General features: G+C 45.9%; 1 protein-coding gene across 1 annotated transcript in view; it reads left to right on the top strand.

Annotated features, from left to right (window-relative positions):
• Window positions 1–18,575, top strand: part of LOC146009540 (uncharacterized) — an 86,099-nt gene extending 67,524 nt beyond the window's left edge. The window contains exon 9 of the mRNA XM_083149984.1: window positions 17,468–18,575. Coding sequence (XP_083006110.1) covers window positions 17,468–18,510 — 1,043 coding nt within the window. The 3' untranslated portion in view covers window positions 18,511–18,575. The remainder of the gene's footprint in view (window positions 1–17,467) is intronic.
• The last annotated feature ends 5,327 nt before the right edge of the window (window positions 18,576–23,902 follow it).

The raw sequence follows: 23,902 nt of genomic DNA, 5'->3' as shown, positions 1-23,902 counted from the left end.
ACCTGGGGTCACCTGGTGCCAGCTGCAGCACTCTCCCTCCTGCCTGCCATGCACACCAGGAAGGGACGTTTCCCTGGTAACACAGCTCCTCCCACTCTACCACACACAGAAAAAGACACTTTGGCTACAGCCGCGGGGGAGTCTGGGAGCTGAGTACAAACCACAACAAAATGGCCGCCGCTGTAGGAGGACACTGAGACATCACAGCCGGGCTGCTAGGAGAGGTAACTGCCCCTGGGAGAATCAACAGAGAGAGTTATGTGATCTGAGGTCACCTTTAGATGATAGATTCCATGCTGTATATATGACTAATAAGTCTCCATAACACCTGTCCCATTTGCGACGGAGCGGCGGCCATTTTCCCGAAGACCAATCCCCGCGAAGAGTGACGGCAGCCGCAGCATCTCGGCTCCCTGCTGGGGCAGCGCTGCTGATCTTACCTGAGGCCTCTCACTTCCAGCAGCCACGGTGATTAAGTTACCGGGGACCGAGAGAAGACATTGCTGTATCTGGCAGCACGTGATGGTATTGTACTGTCCTGGTGTTATTATACAGGGGGAGCAGCCTGTGGTGTCCTGTTCATACAGGGGAGCAGCCTGTGGTGTCCTGTTCAAACAGCGAGAGCGGCCTGCGGTGTCCCGTTCACACAGCGAGAGCGGCCTGCGGTGTCCCGTTCACACAGGGGGAGCGGCCTGCTACAAATGTTATAGAGGGGGAGCAGACTCTTGTGCGTTGTTTTTATTATTGTACAGTTGAGCAGCCTCTGTGTGATGATGATGATTATTATAATATATTTTCTTATTCCTTGATTACCAGTCTCTGATTTCTTAATATTATTAGTATTATGATGATTATACAGAGCCAGCAGCCTTTGGTGCCTATTATTACATTTTATTTTAATATCATTCACTACAATGGACATAGCAGTGCTATTATATCCTATACTATACATTTACCTGTTGTTCTCTATACGATATATATTTAAATGTGGGGAAACATTAGAAGCTGCTGTTGTGCCTCTATGTGGATTTCTCTTACCTTTATCTAATAGGTTTCATGTGTACTGTGTGGTGTTTATTGTAATTCTTATATTTACTCCAGGACAACAGAGCCGTGAGGATGAGACGCGTCACTGATTCCTCGAGGATGTACAAGGACCAGAGTCACATGACTGACAGGATACTAAATATCACCCTGGAGATCATCTACCTGCTGACTGGGGAGGTGAGAGGATCTGGGAGCGTCACAGTGACATCACTTATATCTATAGTAATAATACAGAGACGTGACTGGGGAGGTGAGGGGATCTGGGAGCGTCACAGTGACATCACTTATATCTATAGTAATAATGCAGGGACGTGACTGGGGAGGTGAGGGGATCTGGGAGTGTCACTGTGACGTCACTTATATCTATAGTAATAATACAGGGACGTGACCGGGGAGGTGAGGGGATCTGGGAGCGTCACTGTGACATCACTTATATCTATAGTAATAATACAGGGACGTGACTGGGGAGGTGAGGGGATCTGGGAGCGGCACTGGGACATCACTTATATCTATAGTAATAATACAGGGACGTGACTGGGGAGGTGAGGGGATCTGGGAGTGTCACTGTGACATCACTTATATCTATAGTAATAATACAGGGACGTGACCGGGGAGGTGAGGGGATCTGGGAGCGTCACTGTGACATCACTTATATCTATAGTACTAATACAGGGAAGTGACTGGGGAGGTGAGGGGATCTGGGAGCGTCACTGTGACGTCACTTATATCTATAGTAATAATACAGGGAAGTGACTGGTGAGGTGAGGGGATCCGGGAGCGTCACTGTGACATCACATATATCTATAGTAATAATACAGGGACGTGACTGGGGAGGTGAGGGGATCTGGGAGCGTCACTGTCACATCACTTATATCTATAGTAATAATACAGGGACGTGACTGGGGAGGTGAGGGGATCTGGGATTGTCACTGTGACGTCACTTATATCTATAGTAATAATACAGGGACATGACTGGGGAGGTGAGGGGATCTGGGAGTGTCACTGTGACATCACTTATATCTATTGTAATAATACAGGGACGTGACCGGGGAGGTGAGGGGATCTGGGAGCGTCACTGTGACATCACTTATATCTATAGTACTAATACAGGGAAGTGACTGGGGAGGTGAGGGGATCTGGGAGCGTCACTGTGACGTCACTTATATCTATAGTAATAATACAGGGAAGTGACTGGTGAGGTGAGGGGATCCGGGAACGTCACTGTGACGTCACATATATCTATAGTAATAATACAGGGACGTGACTGGGGAGGTGAGGGGATCTGGGAGTGTCACTGTGACATCACTTATATCTATAGTAATAATACAGGGACGTGACTGGGGAGGTGAGGGGATCTGGGAGTGTCACTGTGACATCACTTATATCTATAGTAATGATACAGGGATGTGACTGGGGAGGTGAGGGGATCTGGGAGGGTCACTGTGACATCACTTATATCTATAGTAATAATACAGGGACGTGACTGGGGAGGTGAGGGGATCTGGGAGTGTCACGGTGACATCACTTATATCTATAGTAATAATACAGGGATGTGACGGCGGAGGTGACTGGATCCGGGAGTGTCACACTGACATCACTTATATCTATAGTAATAATACAGGGACGTGACTGGGGAGGTGAGGGGATCTGGGAGCGTCACTGTGACATAACATATATCTATAGTAATAATACAGGGACGTGACTGGGGAGGTGAGGGGATCTGGGAGCGTCACCGTGACATCACTTATATCTATAGTAATAATACAGGGAGATGAGGGGATCCGGGAGTGTCACTGTGACATCACTTATATCTATAGTAATAATACAGGAGGTGAGGGGATCTGGGAGTGTCACTGTGACATCACTTCTAGTAATAATAAAGGGTCATAACTGGGAGTGTCTACAGTGATAGTGTATTTTCTTATACACAGGGTTACACAGTAGTGAAGAAGACCTCTGGTGATCATGAGACACCCAGTAGCCATCACTGTGTGTCAGAAGGACAGAAGAGGACCCAGATTCCCATCATGGTGCCTCCACCTCACTCACTGATACATGGGAAAGACAATGAGCAGAAGATCTTGGAACTCACTAACAAGATCAATCAACTGCTGACTGGAGAGGTGACTGCTTGGAATGGGACATTACACAGTAATGCTGGGGGATATGAACAGAGCGGTGACTGCTGGGAAGGGGATATTATATAGTAACACGGGGGGAGGAGTGACCGGAGAGGTGACTGCTGGGAATGGGACATTATACAGTAACACCGGGGGCTGTGACCGGAGAGGTGACTGCTAGGAATAAGCCGTCATACAGTAACACCGGGGGATGTGACCAGAGAGGTAACTGCTGGGAATGGGACGTTATACAGTATAACACCGGGGCATATGACCAGAGAGGTGACTGCTGGGAATGGGACATTATACAGTAACACCAGGGGATGTGACCGGAGAGGTGACTGCTGGGAATGGAACATCATACAGTAACACCAGGGGATGTGACCAGAGAGGTGACTGCCGGGAATGGGACATTATACAGTAACACCGGGGGATGTGACTGCTGGGAATGGGACATTATACAGTAACACCGGGGGCTGTGACCGGAGAGGTGACTGCTGGGAATGGGACGTTATACAGTAACACCGGGGGATGTGACCGGAGAGATGACTGCTGTGAATGGGACGGTATACAGTAACACCGGGGGATGTGACCGGAGAGATGACTGCTGGGATGGGACGTTATACAGTAACACCGGGGGATGTGACCGGAGAGGTGACCAATGGGAATGCGACGTTATACAGTAACACCGGAGGATGTGACCGGAGACTGCCGGCAATGGGATATTATACAGCAACACCGGGGATGTGCCTGGAGAGGTGACTTCCGAGAATGGGACATTATACGGTAACACCGGGGGATGTGACCTGAGAGGTGACTGCTGGGAATGGGACATTATACAGTATAACACCGGGGGATGTGACCGGAGAGGTGACTGCTGGGAATGGGACATTATACAGTAACACAGGGGAATGTGACTGCTGGGAATGGGACATTATACAGTAACACCGGGGGATGTGACCAGAGAGGTGACTGCTGTGAATGGGACATTATACAGTAACACCGGGGGCTGTGACCGGAGAGGTGACTGCTGGGAATGGGACGTTATACAGTAACACTGGGGGATGTGACCGGAGAGGTGACTGCTGGGAATGGGATGTTATACAGTAACACTGGGGGATGTGACCGGAGAGGTGACCAATGGGAATGGGACGTTATACAGTAACACCGGGGGATGTGACCGGAGAGGTGACTGCTGTGAATGGTGCATTATACAGTAACACCGGGGGATGTGACCGGAGAGATGACTGCTGGGAATGGGACGTTATACAGTAACACCGGGGGATGTGACCAATGGGAATGGGACGTTTTACAGTAACAGCGGAGGATGTGACCGGAGTCTGCCGGCAATAGGAAATTATACAGTAACACGGGGGATGTGGTCTGAGTGATGACTGTATCATTGTGTGTGTCAGGTTCCTATAAGGTGTCAGGATGTCGCTGTCTATCTCTCTATGGAGGAGTGGGAGTATATAGAGGAACACAAGGGTCTGTACAAGGACGTGATGATGGAGATTCACTGGCCGCTCACATCACTGGGTAAGCAGAGATTACATTTTATTGCACATGGTAGAGCAGGTATGGGGGCCCCCTATATAATCGTATCATCTGCTAATTGCACATGTACAATGTCCTCAGTCGCTGTGCGTCCCTTATAGATGGACCCAGTAACAGAGATACCCCAGAGAGATGTCCCCGTCCTCTGTATTCCCAGGATAATCACATATATACCATGTCCTCAGGCACTGTGTGTCTCCTACAGATGGGCCCAGTAACAGAGATACCCCAGAGAGATGTCCCCGTCCTCTGTATTCCCAGGATAATCACATATATACCATGTCCTCAGTCACTGTGCGTCTCCTACAGATGGGCCCAGTAACAGAGATACCCCAGAGAGATGTCCACGTCCTCTGTATTCCCAGGATAATCACATATATACCATGTCCTCAGTCACTGCGTGTCTCCTACAGATGGGCCCAGTAACAGAGATACCCCAGAGAGATGTCCCCGTCCTCTGTATTCCCAGGATAATCACATATATACCATGTCCTCAGTCACTGTGTGTCTCCTACAGATGGGCCCAGTAACAGAGATACCCCAGAGAGATGTCCCCGTCCTCTGTATTCCCAGGATAATCACATATATACCATGTCCTCAGTCACTGTGTGTCTCCTACAGATGGGCCCAGTAATAGAGATATCCCAGAGAGATGTCCCCATCCTCTGTATTCCCAGGATAATCACATATATACCATGTCCTCAGTCACTGCGTGTCTCCTACAGATGGAGCCAGTAACAGAGATACCCCAGAGAGATGTCCCCGTCCTCTGTATTCCCAGGATAATCACATATATACAATGTCCTCAGTCACTGTGTGTCTCCTACAGATGGGGCCAGTAACAGAGATACCCCAGAGAGATGTCCCCGTCCTCTGTATTCCCAGGATAATCACATATATACCATGTCCTCAGTCACTGCGTGTCTCTTATAGATGGACCCAGTAACAGAGATACCCCAGAGAGATGTCCCCGTCCTCTGTATTCCCAGCACTGTACAGAGGAGACTCACAGGACCCCACAGGAGGATCAGGTAGGTGGGAATTAGGGTCTCCCCAATATACCAAAGTGACTGTCACTATATGAATTGCAGCAGGTGTGTGTGTGTGTGTGTGTGTGTGTGTGTGTGTGTCTTATACACTGATAGTCTATCTCCATAACATCAGACAATACTAATGTGATTTTTTTTAGGTTCATTGTGAAGATTTGTCTGATATTAATGCCGAAGAAATAAAGGGAGAAGAAGAGATGGATGTGAGTGATATTAAGGCAGAAGGAGAAGAGTCTTGTGTGACAGATAAGGAAGAAGATACAAAGACAGAATATACATATATGAGGGATGATCAGCAGTGTAAGGGGGAGGAAATCCCTACAGATACCAGCGCAGGTGAGGAATAATCACTTATTACACACTATCTGACCTGCCCGGGAAAACCTGGGAGTTTTATTTTATTTTCATTCCAAAATTGCTGTAAAATTTCGTCTTATGCTGCGCCAAAGGCCCAAGATTGTAAATTGTTAAAACATTCACCGTAATGTTAGTGTTTGCATTGATACTCAATGACCGCAATTAGATCAGGTGTGGTGGTGGTGTTTCAAACACACCGCTCCTGACTTGTGTGCATACTTGCCTACCTGACCCTCTCCATGAGGGGAGAAAATGCTCTGTTCCTGGACTTCCCTGTAATGTATGACTGCCATCACCTGTGGGGAGCTAGGTAATTGAAAAGGTGTCACCATAGGTGATGGCAATCATACATTACAGGGAAGTCCAGGTACAGAGCACTTTCTCCCGCATGGAGAGGGTCAGGTAGGCAAGTATGCTTGTGTGTTGATGAATTCTACATCCACTCCTGAGATTTAGCACCTGTAATGCATTTCTTTTTTCTGTGTGCTGTACTGTTTTTGTGTATGTGGTGTTATGTATGTGTTGTGTTGTGTGTTTCTCTCCTGGGACGGGGGCGACCAAATGACCGCCCTGGCGCCGGAGACCCCACCCCCGTTCACCGCCCCGCTGACAACCTAAATTACCGTCCGTCTCTCCTACTAGTGCGGCGTCGGGAAGTGCTGGTGATGACTTCGAAAAGACTTGCCGGATGCTGATTGGCTGACCCCGCTGGCTGTCCCCGGACCTGAGAGCGCCCCCCCCTCCAGCGCCCGGTGCTCGTGCCCCCCCTAGTTTCGGCCCTGCTCTGGTGTATCTCGTACATCAGGAGCCATCAGCCCCTATTATACTCCTGCTCTCCCCTCACATCATGTCACTGTGTGTTACCAGCCCAGAGATCTGACCAGTCTCCTCTCCGCATTCTCTGGTGTATCTCATACATCAGGAGCCATCAGCCCCTATTATATTCCTGCTCTCCCCCTCACATCATGTCACTGTGTGTTACCAGCCCAGAGATCTGACCAGTCTCCTCCCCACACTCTCTGGTGTATCTCATACATCAGGAGCCATCAGCCCCTATTATACTCCTGCTCTCCCCGTCACATCATGTCACTGTGTGTTACCAGCCCAGAGATATGACCAGTCTCCTCCTCACACTCTCTGGTGTATCTCATACATCAGCAGCCATCAGCCCCTATTATACTCCTGCTCTCCCCCTCACATCATGTCACTGTGTGTTACCAGCCCAGAGATCTGACCAGTCTCCTCCCCACACTCTCTGGTGTATCTCATACATCAGGAGCCATCAGCCCCTATTATACTCCTGCTCTCCCCCTCACACCATGTCACTGTGTGTTACCAGCCCAGAGATCTGACCAGTCTCCTCCCCACACTCTCTGGTGTATCTCATACATCAGGAGCCATCAGTCCCTATAATACTCCTGCTCTCCCCGTCACATCATGTCACTGTGTGTTACCAGCCCAGAGATATGACCAGTCTCCTCCTCACATTCTCTGGTGTATCTCATACATCAGCAGCCATCAGCCCCTATTATACTCCTGCTCTCCCCCTCACATCATGTCACTGTGTGTTACCAGCCCAGAGATCTGACCAGTCTCCTCCCCACACTCTCTGGTGTATCTCATACATCAGGAGCCATCAGCCCCTATTATACTCCTGCTCTCCCCCTCACACCATGTCACTGTGTGTTACCAGCCCAGAGATCTGACCAGTCTCCTCCCCACACTCTCTGGTGTATCTCATACATCAGGAGCCATCAGACCCTATTATACTCCTGCTCTCCCCCTCACATCATGTCACTGTGTGTTACCAGCCCAGACATCTGACCAGTCTCCTCCCCACCGCTGGTATATATCAGCTCCTTGTGTCTTAAGGACTTCCATTTCCTGTAACCCCTGGTGCTGTAAAGAGACCTGTCGCTTTGCAGCATCACTTTACTGCACTAGGGGTCACAGCACAGCAGGAGGCCCTGTAGACTGGAAGCAATCCCCTGGGGAGGTGAGTATGATTGTTTTTTACACTGTCATCAGCATGTGTGACACAGGACACACACAGCTGATCACTCTGGCCACATCCCCGCACAGCTCTCTCTGCCTAGGAACAGAGAGAGCTGTGCAGAAGCCCAGAATTTGCACTTGAGCTCTGTGATTCCCCAGCTGAAGCTGCATTATTATCACAGGGTATTTGACTTTTTTTTTAGTTTTAGTTCATTTGGCTAGAGGACGTTTCTCAAGTATAAGTATGGGAGATGTGATCTGCTTACAAAAAAAAAATGTGAATTGAAGGGTTTTGATCAGTTTTTCATGAAAATTTTACCAATTAAAGAGAGCGCATGTAAACCAATGTATAAAGTTTTATTAAAAGACAATAATTAAAAATACATTAGTTAATATCAACCTTGTAATAAACCTATTAGGTATAATTGCCCCTTATGCAAAATGTCCCGTTGACAATTAGCAATGTCCCAAGACCCGTGCTAATTACAGTCTCTAATTGGCGCTTAGGGACCAATAGTCAATATAAATCCTGTAGGGTAAAACACATGTGCAGATCTAATGTTACTTGAATGGTATGCTTCCCAGAGCAAAAGATCTCACCACTTGTCTGTCCCTCTTTAGAGGATATTAATTGCTGGCATTGATGGTTTTGTAATTCCACGCACGAAAGTCTCCACACAGATGTATTTGCGGCCGTCTCAGACTCTGCGCTTACGGGGTCCTAGCAGTATCCGTTTGGCAGTATGTGGGCTCCCGGCTCGTCTAGGTTGAGCGGTCCTCTGCAGCCGCACACCACGTGGCTGACAGGTGCTGTGACAGTATTATTAGCCGTGCCCCTCCTGCTATACCTCAACCCTCAGCACTGCACATCAGTTTCCTGACGGGCACCGGATGGGTGATCGGGCAGGTCCTAAGGTTAGGACGGTGGGGTTTTGATTGCCGCGGCTGAGGAGACGTAATGGCAAGTCTCTGTGGAGATGGCAAGGGTGATGATATGCTCCTGGGTGGCCCAAGGAGGTGAGAAAACCTCTTTTCTTGACGCGTTTCTCCGTCTATGTATTCAGACGGTTTCCTCAGAAGGTATAAGAACCCATATCCTCTGCCTGTCTTATAAAGCACTCCTGCCCAATCAGCCTGGGGCTTTCATTTGCATACACCTGTTGTTTAATTAACTGTATCTCCAGGTGTAATCAACCTATGAAGTTTTCACTTTTTAGGTATTCTCATTTTCTCCTTCATCCACCTGTGACACCTCACTGGAGTAACAGTGGGGAATAGAAGGGAGACTGCAGGGAGCATGGGCACTTTAAGAATTTTGAGGCCAGCTCCTCCCCTTCTACTTCCCCCAGACAGTCAGTCTTATGTTGTGCACCCTCATGCACCTGGGTAATGTTACTGAACTAATTGAGCATCTACCACTATCTGTATGTATGTTGTGAGAGGCAGAGAGGAGCTTGCATTAGGCGGAGATGCAGGTCCTGATATGCCACATGGAGGAGTCTGGGGTTGCTCCAAGGTAGGTAGCTCTTAGCTTGGATATATCAAGTAAGGAGCCATTATCATTTGGCTCCTTGCTGGTTAATCGTAGACCCAATTTAGGGTAACAGTGGTGTGGGGTGTGGTGCCCCTGGACTGGATGGGCTGGGTGGCTTTAGTGCGGCATGCCCTTACATTCTATTAACACTTTTCCCTCACTAACACTATCTCTCTCCTATTTTAATTACATTTTTTATTTATCTCTCTCTTTAACTATAGCTTTGGCTTCTTATCACTAATTATTAACACTTAGTATATCACTGGCATGCCGCACTGGGCTTCCCAGCTTATGATGGTTTTTGGGGTGCCGCACCCTGCACCTAGATATAGCGCTAGGGACCCCCAATATACAGAGAAGCCTTGACGCGGCTTGGGGGCATAGCATACACCTGCGCAGGTATATGTAACCAATATCTCTGAATTCTATTATCATGTAGTGTTCTAGATTGGTTACTAACATTACTCAGTGTGCTGAGGGAAAAAAGTCTTGTTTTACTTACCCAGTATTTAACCCCTCCCTCATGCACCTGGGTAATGTTACTGAACTAATTGAGCATCTACCACTATCTGTATGTATAGTGGGCAATAAAAGGGCGACTGCAGGGAGCATAGGCACTTTAAGAATTTTGTGGCCAGCTCCTCCCCTTCTACTTCCCCCAGACAGTCAGTCTTATGTTGTGCCCTGCGGGAGCTAGGCACACTTCTGGCTTGCTCCAGGGCAAGTTCAGGAGAATTTCTTTATTTATTTTTTTTTTTTTTACTCTACAATCAGCAAGAGGAGGGTCAGACAGCCTCTGCCTCTGTCTGACCCTGCCGTTGGAGCTGCCAGGGGGACCAGTTCGCAGCTGCATGCGGCTTGTGCTCTGACACCGGCTGAGGAAACCACAGTTTCCGGAGTGGACAGAGACACCGATGCGTGCGGCGCGTGTCCTGATCTCCCACCAGCCACACTACCCACCAGCCAGCCTGGCAGGGGTGAGTAGAGCCCGGTCCCTCTACTAGAGAGGGTGCCACGGCAGTTGCGTATATAAACAAGCAGGGTGGCACTCGCAGCCATGAGAGGTCAGTCGGATTCTCCTCTGGGCCCAGGACAACGATCAGGCTATTTCTGCAGTATTCCTCCCAGGGGTCGAAAACTGGGAGGCAGACTTCCTGAGCCGACGCGACATGCACCCCGGAGAGTGGTGTCTGCATCCTCAGGTGTTCGAGCAACTGATGAGGAGGTGGGGTCTCCCTCAAGTCAACCTCATGGCGTCTGGACACAATCACCAGTTGCCCCTATACAGAGCTCGGACTTGAGATCCATGAGCAGTGGGAGTAGATGCCCTGACAATGCCTTGGCCTTACCGGTTTGTGTATCTGTTTCCTCCATTCCCTCTGCTTCCGCGACTGCTACAGCGCATTCAGAGGGAGGCGGCCACGGTTCTTCTGATAGCACCGTATTGGCCGCGCAGGTCTTGGTACACAAACCTCACGTCCATGTTCGTCGACGAACCATGGCCATTGCCTCTGCAGGAGGATCTACTCAGTCAAGGCCCTTTCTACCATCAGAGCCTGGAACATAATTTGACGGCGTGGGTACTGAGAAGTCCATCCTGAGGAAGGCAGAGATTCCGGCTACGGTTATCCCTATGATGCTGAGAGACAGGAAAGAGGTGACATCTCTCCACTATTACCGTATCTGGAGAGCTTACATCAATTGGTGGGAGGGGCGGGGTGTCTCACCAAAGTTGTTCAAAAAGTCGAGACTCCTTCTTCTCTTCTTACAAGCAGGCCTGTCCACAGGCTTGAGGCTGGGCTCCCTCAAGGTACAAGTATCGGCCTTGTCTGTATATTTCCAGAGCCGTTTGGCCTTACTTTTGGAGGTACAGACTTTTTTCCATGGGGTCCTCCGTATTCAACCCCCTTTTAGGGCTCCTACCGCACCATGGGACTTGGATTTGGTTTTAACCTTTCTCCAATCCTCTTTGTTCGAACCTCTAGAATCGTGGAATTAAAATATCTTGCATGGAAGACTGTGCTCCTTTTGGCCTTGCCCTCCGCAAGGAGGGTCTGTGACCTATGTAGGGGCGCTTTCTTGTAAACCACCATTCCTGATCTTTCACCCGGACAGGACGGAACCTGCAAGGCTTTTCTGCCTAAAGTGGTTACAGCCTTTCACATAAACCAGCCCATTGTAGTCCCGGCATTTGAGGGGGATTCTCCGGCTGACGAGTTTTTGGATGTGGTGCAGACCCTCCATATCTATGTAGAAAGGATGGCCTCCATTAGAAAGACTGATGCTTTGTTCGTGGTCTACGATCCGGTAAAAAGAGATTGGCCTGCAACCAAACAGACGCTATCTCGGTGGATTCGTCTGACCATCAGACAGGCGTACATCGCAGAGGCTCGTCATCCTCCTTCTACCATATCGGCGCAATGTACGCGCTTGGAAGGTCCCTCTTGGGCGGCTGCCCAAGGGGTTTCCATTCAGCAGCTCTGCCGGGCTGCTACCTTGTCGAGTAGGAAGACCTTTGTCAGGTTCTACCAATTTGATACCATTACAGAACCTGCTTCTCAGTTTGGTCGCGTGGTTTTGATGGGATCTCAGCGCTGTCCCGCCTGTGTTGGGAGCTCTGGGACGTCGCCACTGTTACTCCAGTGACACCTGGTGGATGAAGGAGAAAACGGGATTTTGTACTTACCGTTAAATCCTTTTCTCCGATTCCACAGGTGTCACTGGACGCCCGCCTCGGCGCTAAAGTTCTTGTTTGCTTCATTCAGACCAGTTTGTTTTCTTTGGTTTTCTACAGCACCATAGGTCTGTTCCAGTAAGATTAGAGTTTCAGTCAGTTGGCTTTGCTGAAACTCTCCACGATGGTATGTGTGGTCTAGTTTGTGTTTTCTGACCCTTTTCAATTTCAGTTCTTTTCTTATGTTGTTCTGTGTAAGAGTGTTTTGTTTGTACTAATCTCCTCCTGGGAAGTGTTTTTCCTATCTTCCAGCTCCCTCCGGACACAATTCTTTTGACTGTCTGGGGGAAGTAGAAGGGGAGGAGCTGGCCACACTGTCTCTGAAAATTATTAAAGTGCCCATGCTCCCTGCAGTTGACTTTCTATTCCCCACTGTAACTCCAGTGACACCTGTGGAATCGGAGAAAAGGATTTAATGGTAAGTACAAAATCCTGTTATTTGGAGCAATTCTATTTAAACATACATAACAATTATGACCTCATATTATACAATATATAAAAAATGCATATACATACACAAATAAAAGTATCTATAAGTATTGGCATCGCTGAACGTAATCACCTTACTTCACTTTATTAACATTCCTAGTCCTCAACATTAATTGTTTATTCACATTCATTTGAGTCAGCTCTTGGCTCGACGGTAAAGACCCGGACCTTCAGTTTACACCAACCTTCCGATTGCTGGTTCGAGTCACACATCAGACCAAACCCAACTGTGGGTGTGTATAAATAGATTTTTTTTTTATATTATTTTATATTGATTTTTTAGAATATTTTATATTGTGCCAGGCATAAAAGGCTTTATAATTAAAAGTGGTAACATAAAGATATATAATAATAATAAATGATAATTTAACCATAATCAAAATATAAATGAGAATAAATAAATATAGATAAATAATCAAAAATAGTAAATAAATGAAAATAAAAATAAATAAAAATCCAAATAAAATAAAAAATGTAAAATAAATGTAAATAAAGATAAAAAGAAAAATATTTATACACACCCACAGTTGGGTTTGATCTGATGTGTGACTCGAACCAGCAAGAGCTGGCTCAAATGAATGTGAATAAACAATTTAATGTTGAGGACTAGTAATGTTATTAAAGTGAAGTAAGGTGATTACGTTCAGCAATGCCAATACTTCTAGATACTTTTATTTGTGTATGTGTATGCATTTTTTATATATTGTATAATATGAGTTTATAATTATGTATGTTTAAATAGAATTGCTCCAAATAATGAGAATAGCTAAAAAGTGCAAAACTTCATAGGTTGATTATACCTGGAGATACAGTTAATTAAACAACAGGTATATGCAAATGAAAGCCCCAGGCTGATTGGGCAGGAGTGCTTTATAAGACCGGCAGAGGATATGGGCTCTTATACCTTCTGAGGAAACCGTCCGATTACATAGATGGAGAAACGCGTCAAGGAAGAGAGCTTTTCTCACCCCCTTGGGCCACCCAGGAGCATATCATCACCCTTGCCATCTCCACAGAGACTTGCCATTACTGTCGCTTCAGCCGCGGCAATTAAAACCCCACCGTCCTAACGTTAGGACCTGCCCGATCAGCCATCCGGTGCCCGTCAGGAAACTGATGTGCGGTGCTGAGGGTTGAGGTATAGCAGGAGGGGCACGGCTAATAATACTGACACAGCACCTGTCAGCCACGTGGTGTGCGGCTGCAGAGGACCGCTCAACCTAGATGGAGCCGGGAGCCCACACACTGCCAAACGGATACTGCTAGGACCCCATAAGCGCCGACACGGAGACGGCCGCAAATACATCTGTGTGGAGACTTTCTTGCGTGGAATTACAAAACCATCAATGCCTGCAATTAATATCCTCTAAAGAGGGACAGACAAGTGGTGAGATCTTTTGCTCTGGGAAGCATACCATTCAAGTAACATTAGATCTGCACATGTGTTTTACCCTACAGGATTTATATTGACTATTGGTCCCTAAGCACCAATTAGAGACTGTCTGATTAGAACGGGTCTTGGGACATTTTGCCTAAGGGGCAATTATACCTAATAGGTTTATTACAAGGTTGATATTAACTAATGTATTTTTAATTATTGTCTTTTAATAAAACTTTATACATCGGTATATATGCGCTCTCTTTAATTGGTACTTTTTTTCGCTTTTTAACTACTGTTGCCTTGGTAGCTGCACATATATACCAAGCATAAGCACTCATAGTGAATTGTGATATATATATTTGGAGTAATTGATTATTTAGAAGTTTTGCGCCTGAACTATTATTATTTTGCTTTCATAAAAACTGCTCCAAAAGCCTGCTAGTACATTCAGGGGAAACTAAAATAATGTAAAAATACCCTTTATCGCATTATTTTGGTAAAAATAATGTAAATGGGTCCTTCTATTTGGAGAGGCTGATGGGATACAGAGGGGAGAGACTGGGGATCATAGAGAGGGGATTTAGAGGGAAGAGACTGGAGATCATGGAGAGGGTTACAGAGCGGAGAGACTGGGGATCATAGAGAAAGGATACGGAGAGGAGAGACTGGGGATCATAGAGAGGGGATACAGAGGGGAGAGACTGGGCATCATAGAGAGGGGATACAGAGCGGAGAGACTGGGGATCATAGAGAGGGGATACAGAGCGGAGAGACGGGATCATAGAGAGGGGATACAGAGGGGAGAGACTGGGGATCATAGAGAGGGGAGAGACTGGGGATCATAGAGAGGGGATACAGAGGGGAGAGACTGGGGATCATAGAGAGGGGATACAGAGGGGAGAGACTGGGGATCATAGAGAGGGGATACAGAGGGGAGAGACTGGGGATCATAGAGAGGGGATACAGAGGGGAGAGACTGGAGATCATAGAGAGCGGTTACAGAGTAGAGAGACAGAGGATCATAGAGAGGGGTTACAGAGCAGAGAGACTGGAGATCATAGAGAGGGGGGTACCGAGCAGAGAGACTGGAGATCATAGAGAGGGGGTACAGAGCCGAGAGACTGAGGATCATAGAGAGGGGATACAGAGCGGAGAGACTGAGGATCATAGAGAGGGGGTACAGAGCAGAGAGACTGGGGATCATAGAGAGGGGATACAGAGCGGAGAGACTGAGGATCATAGAGAGGGGGTACAGAGCAGAGAGACTGAGGATCATAGAGAGGGGGTACAGAGCAGAGAGACTGAGGATCATAGAGAGGGAATACAGAGCCGAGAGACTGGGGATCATAGAGAGGGGATACAGAGCGGAGAGACTGAGGATCATAGAGAGGGGATACAGAGTGACAGCAGGAAAGCATTAGTAAGGAATTGGGGTATCAGAGTCTGACTGATACATCAGAGAGAGATGAACAGCCTGGGCGGGGAAAGTTCCCATGGTGGTGGGTAAAGTCTTGCAGGCCTGAGTGGGAGGAGGTAATTAGGTGGGAGGTGAGGTGCCCGTCATTGTCATTGGACAGAGATGGAAGTTGGGGAGGAGACATAGGAGCAGGTTACAGTAACCCAGTCTGGTCTGTAACCAGTGATTGGATGAGAGTCTTAGGGCCCTATTCAGACCTGCTTGCTGTGCTGCGTGATTTCGGATCCCAGGGATCAGGATAACACCGCCCCTCTGAGCGCACTCTGCCCTCTCCGACCCTGTGCAGGGATACGTACGGGTACACATCCATCCGCTAGCGCCCGCACAGAGAAGAAATCATTTGGTTACCTACCATCGTATGATTGGTCCTGTCCCTGACGCTCACAGCCGCCACGTAACCCGGAATCACTCGGCGGCTGTGAGGACTTTTAGCGATTTCCGTTTGGAAGCCGACAACCAGCTCAGACGTCAGGTGCGCACACGCGGTTCCTGCTGTTATTTATTACATCTCTATTAGATATGGACAATTCCTCCTGCTCTGATGCGTTTTCTACTCCTTTACGGTTTCCACTATTTTCTATCCGATTTATCATTCGATGTGCATTCGATTTGCTATTAGATGAACACTGGCTTCAGGCAGGAGATGGACATGGACTGGAACGCTGCAGTGATACATTAGATTTCCGCTATATAGTCTTGGCTGCTATCACTATTTATCAATTTGATTTGCATTGGGATCCAATCTGCATTTAATGTGCAAAAACCATTTGATGTCCATTCCATTTTCTGGTCGATTTTGCTTCTATAAAGCCTATCTCACCATGTGTATGCTCTATTAGACATATATATCTGTGGATGGATTGTTCTCCATACACCCTGCCCAATCCATAGTGACTGATGTCACAAATGGGCGGGTACAATTACATGTGCCGGCCAATTCCACTGCACATGGGAGGTCAGGAGATATCACACACAGCACCATGCACCATCTAGCTTTAGGTATGTTGACCATTGGCTGTGTTGCAGAGCTGACGCGATATGTCTGGTCATTCAAAGACCTATCGCTGGCTGAGAGACCATCGATATATCGGCCAGTGTGTGCGCAGCATTAGACATGTTCAGTTTAAGTGATAAAACCTCCATGAACATTTGCTTCTCAATGTAAACAATTCTGTCTGTTGTCATTCATCTGTTTCCTGCAGATGGGCGCACAAGCAGGAATACCTCGGAGGGAGATTTCATTGTGTCTCCAGGTGAAGATAAGAACATCAGACAAGATTCTCCAGAAGAAAACCCCATTATCCCCAATACACACCCAACATTTCACAGTGCAGATATTTCATGTGGTCCCTCTAGTCATGAGGAACCTTCTCCTGATCATTCAGACCTTACTACACACAGTACAGACCATAAAGATGATACAGTATCATCCAGTTCTGAGTTTGGTAAGAGTTCTATACATCCGTCAGATTCTGTGTTACATCAGAGTCATCAAACAGGGGAGAAACCATTTCCATGCTCTGAATGTCGGAAATGTTTTAGAAGGAAATCAAATCTTGTTATACATGAGAGAAGTCACACAGATGTGAAACCATATTCATGCTCTGAATGTGGGAAATGTGTTACAAATAAATCGTCTCTTGTTACACATGAGAGAAGTCACACAAATGTGAAACCATATTCATGCTCTGAATGTGGGAAATGTTTTAGAGAAAAATCAAATCAAGTTAGACATGAGAGAAGTCACACAGGTGAGAAACCATTTTCATGTTCTGAATGTGGGAAATGCTTTAGCGACAAATCAAATCTTGTTATACATGAGAGAAGTCACACAGGTGTGAAACCATATTCATGCTCTGAATGTGGGAAATGTTTTAAAGAGAAATCAACTCTTGTTAAACATGAGAGAATTCACACAGGTGAGAAACCATTTTCATGTTCTGAATGTGGGAAATGCTTTAGCGACAAATCAAATCTTGTTATACATGAGAGAAGTCACACAGGTGAGAAACCATTTTCATGTTCTGAATGTGGGAAATGCTTTAGCGTAAAATCAAATCTTGTTATACATGAGAGAAGTCACACAGGTGAGAAACCATTTTCATGCTCTGAATGTGGGAAATGTTTTAGAAGGAAATCAAATCTTGTTATACATGAGAGAAGTCACACAGGTGTGACACCATATTCATGTTCTGAATGTGGGAAATGTTTTACAAATAAATCGTCTCTTGTTACACATGAGAGAAGTCACACAAATGTGAAACCATATTCATGCTCTGAATGTGGGAAATGTTTTAGAGAGAAATCAACTCTTCGTAAACATGAGAGAATTCACACAGGTGAGAAACCATTTTCATGTTCTGAATGTGGGAAATGCTTTAGCGACAAATCAAATCTTGTTATACATGAGAGAAGTCACACAGGTGAGAAACCATTTTCATGCTCTGAATGTGGGAAATGTTTTAGAGAGAAATCAACTCTTGTTAAACATGAGAGAATTCACACAGGTGAGAAACCATTTTCATGTTCTGAATGTGGGAAATGCTTTAGCGACAAATCAAATCTTGTTATACATGAGAGAATTCACACAGGTGAGAAACCATTTTCATGCTCTGAATGTGGGAAATGTTTTAGAGAGAAATCAACTCTTGTTAAACATGAGAGAATTCACACAGGTGAGAAACCATTTTCATGTTTGGAATGTGGGAAATGTTTTACACATAAATCAGCTGTTCATAAACACCAGAGAACTCACACACAAATAGTATAGGGTGAGATTTAATAGGATGAGATTTTCAGAAAGTGAGAGATTTGGTGAGAAATCTCCAGTTTTTATAAAGCGGCAATCATTTACACTTCAAAATCAAACTGGTTTAGCAGTGTTAATGATTGCCGCTTTACAAAAACTGGAGATTTCTCACCAAATCTCTCACTTTCTGAATCTCTCATCCTATTAAATCTCACCCATAATTTTAATTAACTGATCTACATGAAACGGAAGCATCAATACTAAATTCCTCTATCATCCATTGTATGTGGATTCTTAGATACAGTGTCTAGGTAAACTTTCCTATGCCGAAGTTGAATGTCTAACAGGTTCAAATTCGACGTGTTTTTAAAATTTTTTGGTGTCAGTGTTGACATGGACTCCCAATTAGTGTAAAGCGTAACCTCTTGGTTCCCTCTCCACCCTTGGTGCAAGTTACACACATGTAATACAGGCGGTCCCATCTGATTGGCTGAATGCATCTGTCAGTTATGCTGATGTTCCAGTTCTATTGCTGCTGTGATGTATTGCCATGGTTACAGTGACATGAGCGATCAGTGTGCAATAAGACTCCATGTCTCCTAGTCTGACTGTATATGGGAAAACAGCTGGTGTATGTATTACTGAGTCATTATATAACCGCATTGTTGTACCTGTGCTTTATGTATAACGGCCTCTCTGCAATATATATGTAATAAATACACTGTGTGACCCTGTACTGTAATGTGTGTGGTGTATACTGATATTTGGGCCATCACTATGACTCTGCGCCTCTTGTCATACCCCGGGCACCTATGTAGGAGGTGCATGTGCTGGGATTGCCGAGCCGGCCACGTTCTGTGGTACTCACAGCCCACGGGCCCAGCACCATGCAACTTTATGGATCCCATTTGGCATCCGGTACTTAGACACAACTCCCGGCCACCTCCACATGAGCCCCATAATGTGGGATCTGTTACTCTGTCACTGGGGTCAGAGCTGGGAGATAATGTGTTCCCACAGGGCAGGTGTCGGTGTCTGATGCTATGTGGCAGGATCCCCCATGTTAATGACGATAAAATATGACCAAAGAAACAATAAGTGAAAAGCGCAGGTTACGTATTATGTCCGTAACCAGCATACCCTTTATACCTAGCTACGTGCGAACAAAACGTAGCGCAGCGTAGCGTACCTTTATTGTGTATTGTACACCAAAGAACCAGTACTATATTAAGAGATTCTTTCGCAGTACTTAGACTCTAATCTGCGAATATACCTTTAAGGACAGTGTCCGTAATATACCTTATCGCTATGTGCGAATAAACAGACACGACCACTTAATAGAAGTAAGGAGATCGGAACTCCGCAAAAAGATGTATTTAAGTCCCTAACGGACAACAGGGGGTTACAGGAATAGAAAATACAGGTATAACAGGTAATACAATAGACTAACAATACAATATAATAATCAGGCTCTACTCGGGGAAGAAAAACAGATACAGGATACAATCAGCCAACAATACAATAAGTATAAGTACCGTGAATGCAACCGTTTACCGTCTCCTCATCAAATATGCGCAGCGCAGTCCGGTCAGAGCTCGCTATCGTTCAGGGTTGAACTATAGCCCGGTCGAAGGTCAGGGAAAGGAAGATGTGCCGAAGTGACCAAGGCCGCCCTGGGTCACCTATCTTATAGGGTCAGAAGGGGGAGGTCAAAGGCCATTCCTATTGGTCGGGGGTCGTATGTCAGGTTCTCTGTGATTGGGGGGTAACATGATGCACCTGGTTTGAATGGGTGCAGGGGAGTGAACTTTTGGAGTTCTTTGTTTGTTGGTTTCGTCGTCAGGGGTTGTAAAAGCAGTAGAAACCAGTTACATCTGGATTCCTTTGTTATACCTTTTTCAACAGAAACTGTCCTGGGAATATGGAATATGTCCATAACTATCGGGCCGTGTATATTGTGAAATATTCGCAATGACCGGAATACTGCGCATAAGATACGGAACGGAACGGTACTAAACACTATACAGACAGATGTATGCAATGCTAACTAAGCTATGTGTGGCGTTCTAAACCTTTAACTATATTTTATTTAGTGTCAGTATGTTCTTATGAATTTATGTGTAATAGTATGGCTACGCTTCTGGTCCACTTTGTCACACAGACTCGGGTATGGAAACTTTATTAGCGCAACTCTGCGAACCAAAATGGCGGCCATACTATCCTAAAATGGCGTGTATGCAACTCGACTTTCACAGTCCACCCTTTAACAGTAAATATAAAACTGTTACAATACAAAACATTTTAAACAACAATACAGAAATTCATAATCCTAACAGAGAAATTAGGATCCGTGAATTGAACATATAAGGGGAGTAAACCATCTGCTCTTGGCCGATCCGGGATCATGGATAAACGATGGGCCGCATTTATCGAACAATCTACTCAGGGTCACGAAGGATAATATACAATTTTTGGGATAAAAATAAAAACGGGTGGTTACAACATATACACGTTCACAAATATGGTTTCTTTAAAGGGAGGTGGTTTCGATTCTAGGGTCATATACCAAACCCTGGTCTTCCTCTGCATCTCTCGTTCTTACACTCATGATTTCTGTACGTTTTGTCTTTCCCCGGGTCACCACCTTTAAACATTTGAACAATAGCACAAAGACTATGATGGCTCCACCGATACAGAGAAGGAGTTTTCCTATGCTAGCTATGATCCCTTGCGCCCATTCTCCTAAACCAGAGAACCAGTGCATGGGATTCAACCAGGAGGTCCATTCACTAACTTTGCTACCTATTTCTGCCAGGCTAATATTGTGTTCCCTTCTAAATTCCCATTTGAGCTGAAGAATCTCATCCATCCGATGATCAATGATTTCTTCTGGGTCTTCAGTATTGTTGGTGATATATGTACAACACTTCACCCCAAACTGTGTAGAGAGGGTGACACAATATCCTCCTGTCATAGCTGTCAGATAGTTCAACACCATCCGATGTTGGACTAGCTCTCTTTTATACGCTTGTAACTCCTTCCCAGTGTATCTAAAAGTGTCATCATAAATCTCAGTGATGTTATCTACCAAGCTGGCTAATGCTTGTATATATTTAAATTTATGACTCCTCTGGCGGTATGGGTGATATCTAATGCGATGAGGAGTTGGATACCGAACGACTCGTGTATCATTTCAGAAGCTAGGGGTTCTTTCTTAATTGTTAAATCCCTTTTGTGGATTTGATCATAGTGGGTATGAGTGTAAGGAGGAGGTATACCTCTGTGTATGCTCACCATCTCATCATGTGTGAGGGTCATCACTTCAGGTAACACTCTTCCTAGATAACAAATTCCAACGTAGTTCATGGAGAGCCATTTGTACGCCCTTCTACCACAAATATAATAAACATCGTCAGGGAGAAAGTAAGGGACAGAGTATTTCATGATCTTGTCACACATTATCCATAAGAACATTCCCGTCCCCTGCTCCCTGACTCGTTCCTCACATGTTTCTGGCTGTAGGGTCATATTACAGTAGCCGGCTGATACTCTGCCGGCCATCATTTTACTTTTCTTCACCGTGTAGACATATTTGTAGTGTCTCCCACTGGTTCGGATTTTTAACAATAATTCCTTATCTATAGGCTCTCCATCTGGACGCTGGGAGTAAGTTATTGTCTGGTTATGCCATGTCACTTCCCAAGTACCAATTGTTCTGGAACTGGAGAAGTTCATACATACCAGGGACTTGTCCACTTGGTATGGGTGTAATCTAAGACTAGGGGACCTGGTATACAGGTATCTCTTATCCAGTGGCCTCCCTTTATTTAATACACTTATCTCAGAAATATTAAGCGGGTATGGGACTAGGCCTACACTACTCCTTTTATGTAGCACTTGTGAACACACCCAGCATTCTGTTTGGTTTAAGACCTTACCCACTAGTGAGTGGTAATCACTCAAAGGATGTCGGCCTGTAGTTGCCTTACTTGTCGACTGACATCGCTGGATGCATTCTTCTTCCATTTTTGGTTGACAATATCTACAGACACAGTACTCACCAGACAATAACTCATCACATAGCCCTTGAACTACGTTTTCCTCATACCTTTTACCTTCTCCTGTCATGGGCAAAGTGTCAAGCTGGTTTAGGGATTCTACCTCACCCATATCTGGGTCCATTATTACACTGTCAGTACTCCGCTCCGATCGCTCTAGTATGTGGCAGCCAACGAGTATCCTTGGATGAAGAAGAGGAAACAGAAAGAAAACAAGGAAATAGATGCATAACTGTGAACCTGTTGCTTGGAGTCCTTCCATCATCTCTACCAGGGGACTTTTATTTGCTCTGCTCTTGGACCTTTGCGCGCTCAGGTTGCTTGACCTTGGCTGCTTCTCAGTCTTCCCGGAACAATGCTTCTAGCGATACTTCTTCTCTTTCGCTCTCTGCACACTGGGACTCTGGGTTACTGGCTTTCTTGCAGTGGGACGAATGTATCCAAGTCTCTCTCTCTGCGACTTTAATTGATGTAGTGCTGGTCAACAAAACTTGGTACGGTCCTTCCCAACGGTCTATCAAACAACCTGAGCGTAAAAAATTTCGGATCATAACAAAGTCTCCTGGTTTAAGATTATGACAATTCTCGGTAGGCATATCAGGGTTCAGTAAATTCAGCTGCTTTTGTTGTTTTCTTAGCTGTTTGTTTAGCTTTAGGATATACTGTACAGTTAGCTCATTGTTACATTTGAGATCATCCTGTGGGTCTATCATGATGTGTGGCTGCCGACCAAACAATATCTCGAAGGGGGACAAGTTGAGCGGAGCCCTGGGAGTGGTCCTAATGCTATACAGCACAATAGGCAATGCCTCTGGCCATAACAACCCTGTTTCAGCCATAACTTTACCCAATTTGTTCTTAATAGTACCATTCATTCTCTCAACTTTGGCGCTCGCCTGGGGACGATATGGAGTATGAAGTTTACTATTAATCCCCAGGAGTTTACACATGATTTGGAAGACCTCTCCTGTGAAATGAGTGCCTCTGTCACTCTCAATTACCTTTGGGATACCATATCTACAGACAAACTCCTGACATATTTTCTTTGCTGTAAAGGTAGCAGTGTTGGAGGCAGCGGGGAAAGCCTCCACCCAGCTGGAAAACATGTCAACCCAAACTAATACATATTTCAGGTTTCTACAGGGTGGTAACTGTATGAAGTCGATTTGTATTACCTGGAAGGGGCCTTCTGTAGGAGGGATGTGGGATGGCTCTGTTGGGATGGCTTTTCCAATGTTCTTCCTCAAACAGGTGAGGCATGACATTGCCACTCTACCTGCTTGAGAAGCGAACCCTGGTGCACACCAGTAGGCCTTTACCAGCTTGCACATACCTTCCTTCCCAAGATGTGTCAG

This window comes from Crinia signifera, chromosome 6, assembly GCF_055691185.1.
Source record: "Crinia signifera chromosome 6, ASM5569118v1, whole genome shotgun sequence".
NCBI classification, from domain to species: Eukaryota; Metazoa; Chordata; class Amphibia; order Anura; family Myobatrachidae; genus Crinia; species Crinia signifera.
Note: the sequence above shows the minus strand (reverse complement) of the source record. Positions and strands in the feature narration are given on the sequence as shown.